Below are 14,126 nucleotides of genomic sequence, written 5' to 3' on the forward strand. Positions count from 1 at the left end.
GAAGTTGTTTTTTGGGTAAAAGTTGGATGTACATTTTATCTTTTGTGAGAAGGATCAAGAGTCAATTCTTTTTTTTGTTCCTTTTTCCACTTTTAATCTTTACTGTTTTCTCTCTTCTCAACTTTCCTTTTCTTCTTCTTTTTCTTAATATTCGTCCTTGTTAGTTCTTATTGTTTTTTCTCAAAACTTAATAAAGTTATTATATATAAAAAAAGAGAGTAACAGATGGGTAATGTAGTTGCCAGGATTGTCAAACTCTTCTTTTTGGAGCAAATCTGCCTTCCTAATTTTGCATTTGCGGGTCTCTTTCAGGGAGCGGAGCAACAGCCGTGGTCCAGGCGGCCTACTGTACCCCAAAGAAGGAAAAAGTGGCAATTAAACGGATCAACCTCGAGAAATGCCAGACCAGCATGGATGAACTCCTGGTACAAAAATTCCACCCATGCCCTTTCACAATTAATTTAGGGTCTGTAAATCACTATGATTTGGGGTTGGTGGTAATAAGCCTTCTTGGAATGTTAGTCTCTTTATTAACATTGGACGGGATGATGGCGTTACTGTGGTTTGGCCCCTTGATTGCTTTATGGTTTCATTCTGGTTCGTGGGTTTGTGATTTTGCATTTTTTTGGTTAGGTTTTCTTCAATTTTTTGTTTTGCTTTGTTTTGTGCTAAGCTGCCCAGAGTTAACTCGGTGGAGTTGGGTGACCGTATAAATATTTTTAAATGGAGGAATGAATGTTGTCAATGAATAAAATAAAGTCTTCGGTTGCCCTGTATGAGAAACCAGACAGTGAAAGGTGTAAGTTCTTTTTTTGAAAGGCGTGCTCCAGATAAGTTAAAAGGGAAGGGCGTACCATGATGAGAAAAAGAAGAAGTCAAATCCGTCTCCTTTTTGCTTCAGATTATAAGTTCTCCAGCTTCCTGTTGCCATTAGGAAGCCAAGCCGACAAGCTTTGTGGTTTAGTTCAGATCTCGGTGTGAATGAAGTTATGCTCGCTTAAGCCACAAGGAGGGTTGTGATCCGGTTCAGTTCTAGTTCGAGACAGCATAAATGTGGTTTGTGTTATTATGTAGGAATCCCCATTTCTTGTGATCCTGTTTTCTTGGTAGCCCCAGGACAACGTTAGGGCACCAGTGTTAGGATCTCGGTAAATATCGCGCATCACTGTCTCCCTCTTGCCCACTTCTGTTCCTTTTCTGCTAAAATAGTCACACAACTTATTGGATTTCAAGATTTGACAATTTAAGGCTGGTAATCCTATTCAGCAAGCTGAGGGGTGAGAGCAGTGTTCCTCAACCTCAGCAACTTAGGTTGTATGGACTTCAATTCCCAGAATTCCCCAGCCAGCGTGTTGGCTGGGGGATTCTGGGAGTTGAAGTCCATCCATTTTAAAGTGGCCGAGGTTGAAAAATACCGGGTTAGAGTAAAATATCCTAATGAACTGACTTCATTTCCAGCTGATCCATTCCTTTGGAATACTAGTTTCTTGGCTAACAAATGGAATAATATTGACTCAAATTGCAGTTGAATTGCTGCTTTTCTTCTTAGGCAGTCCATCTTTTAAGAATCTAGCTTGGGCTCTCTTTCCACAGTGGTTTAAATATAATAAGTTAAATGTAATATGTTTCTGAGTTCTAATAACACATCCTAGCATTACTGTCTGAGAATCAATTTTTTGCTCCTTTCAGTGGTTGGTGGACCCTAACCTTAACCCTTTTTCCCCCAGCCAGTTAATGAGGATTGTTAACAAGGTAGGAGAAAACTGCAGATCTTAAGAATATAAAAGCTATTTGTCCTACCTTCTGCTTCCTGATAGTGGCCAGATTCTTCCAGCAGCACAAAGACATTGGGAAGGAGTGTGTGAGTGTGAGACAGTGTACTGCAGTGTTTCTCACCCTTGGCAACTTTAAGATGTGTGAACGTCAACTCCCAGAATTCCCCAGCCAGTATTCCCGGAATTCTGAGAGTTGAAGTCCACCCATGCTGGCTGGGCAATTCGGGGAGTAGACGTCCACACATCTTAAAGTTGCCTTGGTTGAGAAACACTCGTCTAGAATAAGCAGGGGATGGACCGGCACGACCTAAATAGAAATCCCTCAATTTTACACTGTCTGGTGTCAAAAATTCCAGGGGATGCACAGCCTTTGCAGGGAAAAAAGTTAGAGAGAAGCAGTCGTCTTGATTCAGAAATCCCTTTTCCCTTCTCCTAGAAGGAATTGTGCTGGGGAAATATTTCTCGGGCATCCGGAAAGCCTCAAAACCTTAATCCTTCGCAAGGCTCAGAACATCCTTCAGGACCGGCGTGGCCTCCCCTGACCCTCACCCCTTGCTGTCCCCTGATTCTAATTCACACGCAGTCCTCTCGAGATGAATGCCATCTTCGGTCCCAGTGGCGGTGTTTTAAATTTAAATTTGGAAGGCTGGGGTTTGACTGCGCTGGGGATGAGCGAGTGGAAACACACAGGTATTAACTGGAGGACGTTTTCCAACTTAATGAAGCCGAGGCTGTTATCCCTGCAGACACGTCTGCCCAAATTCGGGCACCGGGTCAACTCAAGTAAGACTTGGGAGTGAAGCTAGATAGTCTGGGTAAGAGGGTGCGTGGCTTGTATTCCTGCTCCTAAGAAGAGCGTTTGTAAAATTGTGGAAGTGCTGCTCCTGCCAAACTTTGCGCAAAAGTTTCATTTTGGGTGCAGCTTTCTCCATGGCACTGGTTTTGATCTGAAAGGCCTTTTTCAAAAATATTGAGATTTTTATATTGATATATACTCTTGATATTACAGTGGGGGTTTTCTTTCCCAAGATAGCCCGTGACAACCAGAGTATGCCAACCTCTGGGTTTCCTCTTCATGTATTGTAGCTTTGGGCTTCAACAGGTCTGTGGGTTTGGTGACGAGAAACCCCTTTTGGACTTTTTGCTGAAACAAGAAAAAAACGAATCGGTGGTTTATGAGTTTGATGATTAGAAAGGGTAGACTATGGAAAGTAGGAAATTATATTGGAACCTTAGAGAGAGAGAAGAGAAAATATAAATGTACTTGTAACTGCTGTTAAGAAGACCAGAAGCCTCTTCTCTTCTCTTCTCTTCTCTTCTCTTCTCTTCTCTTCTCTTCTCTTCTCTTCTCTTCTCTTCTCTTCTCTTCTCTTCTCTTCTCTTCTCTTCCCCTCCCCCTCCCCCTCCCTCTTTTCTCTTTCTTTCCACTTTTTTTCCTTCACAATGCCTTTCCTCTCCTTACTTTTCTCCTTCAAAATTTGTATTGTTTTTATTCTTTTAAAAATTTCTTTAATAAAAATTATATATGTAACACATCTGTCTGTTTGCACCTCTGAATGAAAACATCCAGCTTTGGAGGATTGCACAATTCAGTTTTAGGCTGCATAAAATCAGTTTTACATTGCCTAGAAGGTGTGGTAGGCCAGGGTTCCTCGACCTCAGCCACTTTAAGATGGGTGGACTTCAACTCCCAGAATTCCCCAGCCAGCATGGCTGGCTGGGGAATTCTGGGAGTTGAAGTCCACCCATCTTAAAGTGGCTGAGGTCGAGGAACCCTGTGGTAGGCTACAGGATTGAGGTCTGGTTAAGTTCAGGTTCCAAAAATAGTGCCTAATTCGATTTTTTTTACCCTCTTGGCAAACTCTTTTTGGTACATAGGTACTTGCCGTTCCTCAGCCAGCAGTTCTCGGGGCAGCAAATATTTGGCAGCTTGTCAATTTCTGCTTCCCTGTGTAATCTTTAAACCTAATGGATTTGTGTTCTCTTTGAAGATTACTGTATTAAAAATCCTGTTTTCATGTGTCGGTTTGTTTGCTTGCTGGAGCTAGCTTCTGAGGTTGCCATGTTCTGCGATGCGGTCTCCTTTCCAGGGTTGGCTGATATTTTTATAAATGCAGAACAAGAAGTTGGGTTCTTCCTTCACACATTGTGGATCGCTTGATTTTGGCTTGGCGTCTTGCACGAACCCAATCCAGTGTGGTTCATTTAGCCAACCATGGTTACATAAACCACAATGAATATATTCCCCCTGTTCTCCTAGCTCTGAGCTCAGGCAGAGAGGAGATTTAGGCTCCTACATCTTTGGTGCTAGGGTTGGCCGGGTCACCCTGGCATTTATTTATATCCGCTTGGCATCTCTGAGAAAAGCACAGAACGGTTAGTATCCTAACACTTAAAACTCTAAAAAGCGAAGAGCCAGGATGGATCCAAAGGAAAATTTGGATCTGGAGCCCAGAAACCTTAAGCGTCATTGAAATTACAGCAACCACCCGGAGAAGATTTGGAGGACATTCAAGCAAGTGGGCCTTGTATGTTTTCTTGCTTGAAACGAATAGATTAAAAGTGTCCGTTTGGCTTCAGGTGATAGAGTAGCCTCTTCTGCAGCCTCCAACCTTCAGTGTTTTTTTCCTCCTTTCTCCTTTCCCTGAAAATTATATTCTTCACAGGTAGTCCTTGACTTACGACAGCGGTTGGGACTGGATTTTCATTAAGGGATGCAGTTGTAAAGCGTGACTGCATTGCTTAGCAACAGCAATCCCTGCAGTCCCAGTTGCTGTCATTAACCAAATCCCACAGCCGTTAGGTGAGGCAACTTCCTGCCCACTTCCCACAACCAAAGTCAGTGGGGAAGCTGGCAGGAAGTTGCAAGTCCCAGGCTGGCAGGTGGGTGAGGGAGGGTGCGATGGGGTGTGCGAGGGTGCGAGCAAGGCGCAGCAAGGGTCGGCGAGGGTGCACAAGTGTCAGGGGAGGCTCGGCTTGGGGAGAGTCCGTGGGGGTGTGCAAGTGGCCAGCATGGTGCCAGCACAGAGGGGCTGGGGAAGGGTGTGCAGGTGGGGGAGACTTACCCCAGTGACTTGTGACCTTCCCTGCTGGCTTCCCCATTGACTTTCTGGGGGAAGTCTGGACGCATTTTTGTTCCCAAGCACCCAGATCTTGATCATATGACCACGAGGGTGCTGGGATGGCCAGAACTCCGAGGACTGGTTGTAACTACCATTCGTTCAGTGCTGTCATAACTTTGAAGGATAGCTGAATGAATGGTCATAAGTCGAGGACTACCTGTATTCAGAATTGTCTTGCCAAGGACCCTCTTGAGAGCCAATTTTATATTCAGCCGAAATACAAATCTTTTTCTTTTATGCTTGTGCTTCAGGGTCCAGAGACAGATGCATGGTCTACTTCTATAACATTTTTAAATCATTTAATCTCCCCCCCCCCCATTCAGAGAAAAGTTGCATGTCCAGTTAAAAAAGATAAAATCTCTCTCAAGCTGAGTTTGACTCAGGATGACTATATATCCATGTAGCTTGCTGGGAAACAAGATGGAAATGGTTTCAAATTGCCTTCTTCCATGATACTTTTCAGCTCCTTAGTCTAACCTGTAACCCTGGGATTTCTAGTGGTCTCCCATCAACCACAAGCCAGATCTGACCCTGCTTATTTTCCAAGCCCAGAAAAGGTTGGCTGGTGCTAGCAGCTGCTGAGATAGCATTGTTTAGTGAAAATGCCAGTTCCCTTCTCCTGGGTATGCTGGACATGGGTGATTTTTTTGCCCATTGCACAGCAGAGTCGGCATCCTGAACCTCCTTGGATCTACAGGCAAATTTGGAATTTGGGGAGCATGGTATGGGCACCCTTACAGCTGAGTGGCTGCAAGACGTGTGGCTGTCACAAAACAGCCATCGACCAGACACCAGCCAAGCGTCCAATTCAATTGCAGCTCTCCACCAAGGATGCCTCCTACTTTCCCAAGTCACTTTCTTAAGAAAACAGAAAATTGTACTAAAATTAGGTGCAGAGAGGAAGCTGGCAAGGCACCAAGGAACAGGTTCCCATGTGAAGAACCCAAATAAGGAGGATAATTCACATACACAGCTTGAAACAATCAAATTGGTTTGTTCTTTCCCTGTAATTTTTATATTGATTGGAATGCAGACCCATACTTTCCAGTCCCCACCAGCAAATGCTGCAGCCATTTGTGTTTATGGGGGTTGTAGTTGGTACCATCTGGAGTACCATTGCAAAGACTTGGACTTGGCTGGGTGGAATCAATTTCAGATTTTCACCTTTTAGCCAGGATTTGGTTCAACTTTTGCTCCTTGTATATTAGCATTTCCCAGCTTGGGTTGAATCCAGATGGGTGGGTTTCAGCTCCCACAATTCTCCGCAATGCCCATGCTGGTTGGGGTTTCTGGGAATTGAAGTCCCCACATTGGAAACTCTGTAAATGAATCTGTCTGTGTTGATGTCCTGTTTCTTCAGTTTATACAGTACAGGTAGTCCTCAACTTATGATAATTCATTTAATGACCAAAGTTACGATGGTGCTGAAAAAAGTGACTTACAAATGGCCCTTGCACTTACAACTGTCACAGCATCCCTGTGGTCACGTGCTCAAAATTTGGGCGCTTGGCAACTGCCATGTATTTGCAACAGTTGCAATGTCCTGAGGTCATGTGGTCGCCATTTGTGACCTTCCCAGGGGGCTTCTGACAAGCAAAGTCAATGGGGAGGCTAGAATTGCTTAACGACCATGGCAGAAGGTCGTAACATTGGGTGTGACTCACTTAACAACCACATTGCTTAGCGACGGAAGTTCTGGTCCCAGTTGTGGTCATAAGTCGAGGACTACCTGTAATGGTTAACATTGTTAAAGGAGAACAGTAACAGCAAGTTGATTTTCCTTTCTTTTTCTCCTCCCTTTTAGAAAGAAATTCAAGCAATGAGTCAGTGCCATCATCCGAATATTGTCTCTTACTATACTTCTTTCGTGGTGAAAGATGAACTTTGGTTAGTGATGAAGCTCCTAAGTGGAGGTAAGATTTCGGTTGATTCAGCTTCTTTTAGGTTTGGTTTCTCCCTGTCAAAAGGTATTTTAAAATACTGATCTATTTTTCATTTAAATCAGCAAAAAAATGCCACTGTCTCTGAAAGACACCTCAGTGGAACAATTCTGGAGGCTGTTTAATTTTAAAGATTTTAATGAACCGCAATCATAGATCAAACTGGATAAGACAAACATGCAGCCAATCAAGGCAAATACAAAAAGCTGTCTCTCATCCAGATGCTTGATACATGTAGGATGCTAATTGAAAATGTCGGTAAAATTAATCTGAACGGCCTGGAATCCAAAACTGAACTTAGGGGAGGTGATATCTTATTTGCAGAAGTCTCTTTGAACTAGCAAAATGTCCTCACTTTTGACTTTCAAAAAGGCTTTTAAAATGGAGCTGTCCAGAAGAGTCTTTCAGGACTAAAATCCTGCCTTTTGGGATCACTAGATTTTGAGTTCCAGACTTTCAGTAATAGTGTTATGATTTATTGATGTGCTGATTAGGCACTGTTGTTCGGTAATTGCTGTTCCTCTTAAGTGGAAGCCCCCACGAGTCCTTTGAGAGTGTGGCGGTATACAAATATAGCAAGGAAATGGATAAATAATGGGGCGTCTCAACTTCCCCTAATCCACACGGAGCCCTGCGCTTGGAGAGTGGGATGCGAGCATCTCTCCCTGACAGTTGAATGGAAGGGCAAACATTAAAACATTAATGTTTTAAAACAAGGCAGCCTTAAAACCATCTTAAGGCTAGGGGCCATTAGGCTAGAAACATACTGTACTTCGTAGGCTTATCAAATGGAATAGCTTTAATGGGAAAATATAGTTCATTTTGGCCTTTAGATGAGAAACTTGATTGTCCCTAGATAGAGGTATCTTTGCTCTTTGGTTTAGCAGACACCCTGAAACCATAGCTTTTAGTCTCTTGGGGGAATAGGACAACTTCTCTCTCTCTGCTACTGCCCCCCAGCCCCTTCTTCCATCTTGTAACCCTTCATATGTTGATTCTCCAGTTATTCAATTAATCCAGTGTTTCTCAACCTTGGCAGCTTTAAGATGTCTGGACTTCAACTCCCAGAATTCCCCAGCCAGCCATGCTGGCTGGGGAATTCTGGGAGTTGAAGTCCAGACATCTTAAAGTTGCTGAGGTTGAGAAACACTGGATTAATCATTCTCTAAAATTCTGGCAGCCTTTGCGACATAGGTTTGAGCTACTGAATTCCACTGTTCCACATTCATTCATTCATTCATTCATTCATTCATTCATTCATTCATTCATTCATTCATTCATTCATTCGATGGTTGTAGACCAAAATAGTTTAATACAGTTGTAGACCAAGCACCCTCCATGTTCAGGTCTCCTTCCTTCTTTCTCCTTTGAATATCCTGCCCTTCAACCACCTTGAGCGTGCTTGTGTGATGTGCTTACCCACAGATAAGCCAGGGTTTACTGAACAAGCCCCATTGTCCAGGCTCATATGATATGATGCATCCCAGACTAACCACATTTAATCATCAAGGTCTGAGCCTCCAGCTTTGAAGTCATCCCAAGTGGGGGAAAACATCTACCTACCTGCGTTCTCCATCCAATCATCTTAGTGGAAGTGTGAGACCCTGAAAAATATGAAGGAATCTGATAGAGGGAGAACTTTCCCTGCTCCCCTCCCCCAAATTAGGAAAGGTGTGATGTCATATTTGATGCTCTTCTTTTTAGGAGAGTCAGAAAGGAGATATCCCAATGGGTTTTGCATTCCATTTTGAGCAGGTGACAGATATGAGGTATTTGAACTGGGTAGCTTGTTTTGATTGTGCTGTCAAGTTGGCATCAACTCTTAGCAACTACCTAGATTTTCTTCAATGATGATCTGTCCCCAACTTGGTCCTTCAGGCCTTCCAACAGTGCCCCCATTGACACATAACTGAGTCCCTCCACCTTGCTGCTGGTCGCCCTCTTCTTCTCTTTCCTTCCACCTTTCCCAGCATCAGAGCCTTCTCCAGAGAGCTGGGTCTTTGCATCATGTGTCCGAAGTAGGATCATTTGAGCCTGGTCATTTGTGCCTCGAATGAGAACTCTGGGTTGATTTGTTCAATGATCATCAGTTTATTTTCTTGGCCGTCCATGGAATTCTCAGGAATCTTCTCCAATACTAAAGTTCAGAAGCATGAATAGTCTTCCTGTCCTGCTTCTTTAGAGTCCAACTTTTGCATCTGTAGAGGGTCACAGGGAATCCCGTGGCTTGCATGATTCTGATCTTTGTAGGTAGAGATGCATTGTAGCATTTTCTAAGGCCTTCATGGCTGCCTTACCAAGTGCTAATCTGGAACTGGGTTAAAGACAGAAAGTTAATTGCCCTCCCTCCCCAAAGCACCTTCTTTTGTTGGTAATCCTGTTTTTCTACCTTTTCTGTGACCCCAAAGAGGTCAAAACCCTCAGGGGTCAAATCCACTGCTTGGAATCTTCTCCATAGCCCTTATTTGTTGACCATCCAATCCTGGTTTCTTGACCCATTTTTCCTTTTTGAGTTGCCTAATAGTCTCTCTTTGAAGAGAGGGTGAGCTTTTTCCCTTTCATATGAAGCTCTTTCATCATGTGCCATAAAGCAGCTTTTATTGACCTTTCCCCCTCCCTTAATTATCTCATTTAGCTTTTTTTATTTTTAATCTGGCACTGGAAAGGGAGTGGTCAATGGGGGAAAGTGGGAGGCAGCAGTGGTACATATTTCACTCTGAATCTCTCCCTTTTTTTTGTTCTCCAAGCTCTCTGCATTCCGTCTGTGGTGGCCACACATGTCCTGCTATGATTTGTCTGCTCCACGATTCCTGCCCACTGCGACATTTCCAGAGTGCATTTTCATAGAGCTAGTTGGTGGTAGCTGTTTTGGGGCTGAGGTTGATAGAGCAGTTGCTTCTAGGTTCCCTGGGGACACCTGGTGAAGGTGGCTTCTCCGTCAAGCTGAAGGAAGTCCTGTGGTCTGGTAGGGAAAGAAGCCTAAGGAACAAGGGTTAGGGTTGTTGTGCCTCTGATGGTGGCCTAGATGTTTGGTGTAATGAAGATTGGTGGTCAGCTGTGTTCTCCCCGGCTTCTGGAAGAGGGTGTGGGTGTTCCAGAAAATATTTCCATATGTCAGGAGGATGGGAGGTAGGGAGGGTGGACACTTCAGAATATGATAGGGTTGCTCATGACTGCAAAGCTTGTCCTGCGTTACTGATAACTTCGTTCAGGAAGCCCTGATCTTCTGGCAGATATTCTTGGAGACAGTCCTGAAAATTGCTACACCAAAAGGACACCTTTGGGGTTCTTTCTCAGAGTGTGAGGGTCTATAGCAGTGTTTTTCAATCTTGGTACCTTTAAGACGTGTGGGCTTGAACTCCTAGAATTCCCCAGCCAGCCATGCTGGCTGGGGAATTCTGGGAGTTGAAGTCCACACGTCTTAAAGCTGCCAAGATTGAAAAACACTGCTTTACAGAGTTTTGTAGTAAATCTCTTCCACATTTGAACTGAGCAACTTTCCAGCATGCTCCATGGATCCTCCTCATCAGAGAGAGACTATTCTTACCCATGGTGGATTTACTCAGTGGAGCAGTGCTGCTAACTGAAGAAGCTCCCGTTATCTTCCATAGGGTGTATGTGGTAAATTCTCTTTTGGTGGGTAGGGCTAGCTACACAAGAGCGGTATATGCGAGGGTTAAGTTTCAGTTCCCATAATCCCTCACCAGCTGCTAGGGGCTATGGGAGTTGAAGTCCAACACATCGAAATGGTGCCAGCTTGGAGAAGAGTAAAGCGTTAGTAGTTAGTTCTTGTCTCAGATCTTAGTAGTAGAGTCTTATAGGAGCATTGCAGTGTTTTAATGGGGGGGCTTATATATTCATATCTACAGTATATCTATATATTTTATATCTATATCTGTCTAATATGAATATATATTATATATAAAACCAGAAGTCCATGAGTTCTAGTCCTCCCTTTGGCATCGACACCAACTGGGGACCAGTCCCCTCTTCATAGCCCAACCCACCTCACAGGGTTGTTGTGGAAAAATGGGAGAAGGGAGTATCATGTGTACTGCCTTGACTTAAAAAAAAAAAAAACAAGAACGAAGTTGGGATATAAACAAAATAAATAAATATGGGAGCGCGGGATTTCCATGCGGCAACCATTTTGGTATCACTTTTCCATCTTTGTATCCAGGCATTCTCTTAAGGGAACTGGGTTTAAGATTGAAGAAGTACTGTAAAAACATTAAGAGGGCAAACTGAGACGTGGCGTGAGAGAATAGGGCTGTTTTTGAGAGCCAACGTATTAAAGCACGCTCTCCAGGCACTTATTTGTCTGGAAGAAAATTATTTCTGTGGTCTCCCAAGCCCTTTCGAGCACCTTCTCGGCAATCGAGCGCCTTTGAGCCACGATGGCAAATGCCACCGCAGCATGTTTTAAAAATGGGAACATCGAGATTGCAGGTCAGTGAATGGGTTTGTAACGAAGGTGCAACTCGCTGGAAGTCCAAAGCAGGCTTCGCCCTCGGTGTCACTCATAACTTTCTCTGCATTGTATTTCTTCTTATCTAGGGTGTTCGAGGCGTGTCCCTCCTTCGTTTGCTCAGCCAAGAATGCAAACGGCTGGGTTCAAACCATCTTTTGCTCAGGCAGGAAAGGTGAAATTTCTTGGCTCGGGGAAGGAAAACACGGCACAAAGAAAATTAAAAGTCACATAGCTGTTTTGGGAAATGCACACAAAGCATTATCAGCCAGGTTGCTTCTGGGGATGGGGGAAGTTTGGAGGCAGAGTTTTTAGGAAGCCAAGCTGAATTGGGGGGCGGGGGGGGGGTTGACTTAAGAGCTGGATTTTTGAGACTCAGGAATTGGGGAACAGCAAATGTTTGCAGATTTTTTCATTTTAGGAATTTAGGGAGAGTCTTGCAGCAAATATCAGCTTTGTTTCTAATGGAGCTGGTTTATATGCCTGCAGCCAATTTTTGCACAGCATATTCTTGTTCTTATTGACAGTAGACCCGTGATGGCGAACCTTTTAGGCTCGGCGTGTCAAAAATTTGGAAAATGCCTAACCTGTCACCCCTCACCCCCCCGAACAAAAGAGAAACAATTTTTTACATATTCATTTATTTAAAAAAAAATGCAGTCCAGTCATGTGTGGTGCTATGTATTATACAAAGAAACAGCAAATAATTACAAAAATGAAATACGAGTGAAACAAACTCAGTTTCTTTGGTAACTCAAACAGGGAGAACAGTTGTTGTCAGGTGTTGGTGAATGCTGGCGTGTCACCCCAAACGTCGTGGCGTGTCACCTTTGACACACGTGTCCTAGGTTCGCCATCACTGCAGTAGATGTTGCTTTCCTTTTTTAAAAACCATTTTGATGGAGGAAAAATTCTTGAAACTTGAAAGCTATCATACTGTTTGCCTCCCTTGAGTTGGCTTCATAAAGATCATCTGTATTCTTTCTTCTACCTGTTCTCCACAACCTGTAAATCTGATTTAGACTTCGTTCGTGCCTTGCCCTGAGTTATCAGTTCTTTAACTGTGTCTTACACCATAATTTGCCAAATCAGCAAAGCCACAAATGATAGATTACCATTCACAATGGCTGGGTTCCCACAGCACTCTTAACCCCAAAATCAATGGAAGTGTTTTATGGCTTAGAGCAGTGTTTCTCAAACTTGGCAACTGTAAAATGTGTGGACTTCACCTCTGAGAATTCCCCAGCCAGCCATGCTGGCTAGGGGATTCTGGGAGGTGAAGTCCACTCATGCTGGCTGGGGGATTCTGGGAGTTGAAGTCTACACATCTTAAAGTTGCCAAGGTTGAGAAACACTGGCTTAGAGCAATGAGTGAATGTAGCCGTTCACAGCTGCAATGGGTTCTGCTTATGTCTAATACAGATGTTTGCAGAAACCTTCTGCAAAAAAACTATCCTTCTGTCAGGATTCCTATGCCAAGCTCTCTTCCCTTGCACTTACTCTGCACAAAAATAATCATTTAACCTGAAGTCCTCACATTACTAGTCCACACGACAACCCACATATGTCAAATGTTTCCTGCCTAACTAGATAGGAGTGGATCTGGGACCGGTTTCTACAAAGCTTGTATCTGGAGAGGAATCCGTTGCAGGACTTGTGCTTAACTTTGGAATTATACAGTTGTTCAGGTCTTTTTTTTTTTTTAAACAACGCAGGGATTTTGTGCTGCACAATTTCCCATGTTAAAAGTGGTGCCTTGGTTCCTTGTTTTGACAATATTGGTGTCTCAAATAAAACACACAGCTGCTGTCAGCGCGGATCAGGGATTGTGTTGTTCTTAAAGTCCTGAGTCCAGTTTGAGAGCAGTTCGGCATGGAAGTTTAATGAGTAATTATAATTGCACTGGCCAAAGCCAGTTAAAAATAAACAGTTGTGCAGAATCACTGTGGATCATGGGCTTCATGAATTTGGATCCGGGGGTTTTGGAGGGAACAGGCTGATGGAAGGCAAGAGAAAGTCCAGCAGCATATGCCCTGTTGCCATCTTCCAAACGGCTACAGAGTTTATCCTCCTAACACGCTAAGCTAATAAACTTGGTTAATGGAAGGTAAAGTAAAATCGTGGCTTGGGCTTGCAAAATGTGCTTTTTAGCTCAGTGGATTATGTATCTTGGCCAACTGCCTCTAACTTGGTGCGCTCCAGCGGTGTTGAGTTCCCACTTCTAGAAGCCTGGGGTTGGGTCGCAAAGGGATTCTGGCTCTTGACGTCCATCACATCTGGCGGACACCAAGTTGGAAAGCTGGGTCAGGAGGGGAGGTAGAAACAGTCCTGCAGGGCTACCTCTTGCATCTGGCAAGTAGCCTTTTGGGTTGAATATATATCTATATATCTATATCTGTATCTATAATTGAAATGGAGGCAGTGGTTGGTATGTCTGGTGTTTCCACCTTCTGACCAAAGCTTCTTGTTGTAAACACTACCCTGGCTTCGCTTTCTTGCTGAATGGTTGCACACTTAGCTTTCCCTCCCTCCCTCCCTTTCAGAATTGAACCCTAAGTAGTAATTTTATTAGTGCATAAGGATGAGTGAATGGGCCTTTTAAGCGATTCTTATGGGAGCCAGAGGCATAAACATTTCTCTCTTTGTCCATGCTGGTGATTCACATAGCGTGTGTTGTGGAAAGGGAAGGGAAGGGAAGGGAAGGGAAGGGAAGGGAAGGGAAGGGAAGGGAAGGGAAGGGAAGGGAATAGGGGAAGGAGGGAGGGAAGGAAGGAAGGAAGGAAGGAAGGAAGGAAGGAAGGAAGGAAGGAAGGAAGGAAGG

At 43.9% G+C, this 14,126-nt stretch overlaps 1 protein-coding gene across 1 annotated transcript in view; it reads left to right on the plus strand.

Moving 5' to 3' along the window:
• The window catches only part of OXSR1 (oxidative stress responsive kinase 1), a 75,831-nt gene that overhangs the window by 13,904 nt on the left and 47,801 nt on the right, over positions 1–14,126 (plus strand). Inside the window, exons 2-3 of the mRNA XM_088150896.1 lie at positions 313–425; positions 6,702–6,810. Coding sequence (XP_088007022.1) covers positions 313–425; positions 6,702–6,810 — 222 coding nt within the window. The remainder of the gene's footprint in view (positions 1–312; positions 426–6,701; positions 6,811–14,126) is intronic.

Source organism: Python bivittatus, unplaced genomic scaffold, assembly GCF_059951505.1.
Source record: "Python bivittatus isolate LINGU-HERP-01145 unplaced genomic scaffold, Pbiv_v1 ctg000610_np1212, whole genome shotgun sequence".
NCBI classification, from domain to species: Eukaryota; Metazoa; Chordata; class Lepidosauria; order Squamata; family Pythonidae; genus Python; species Python bivittatus.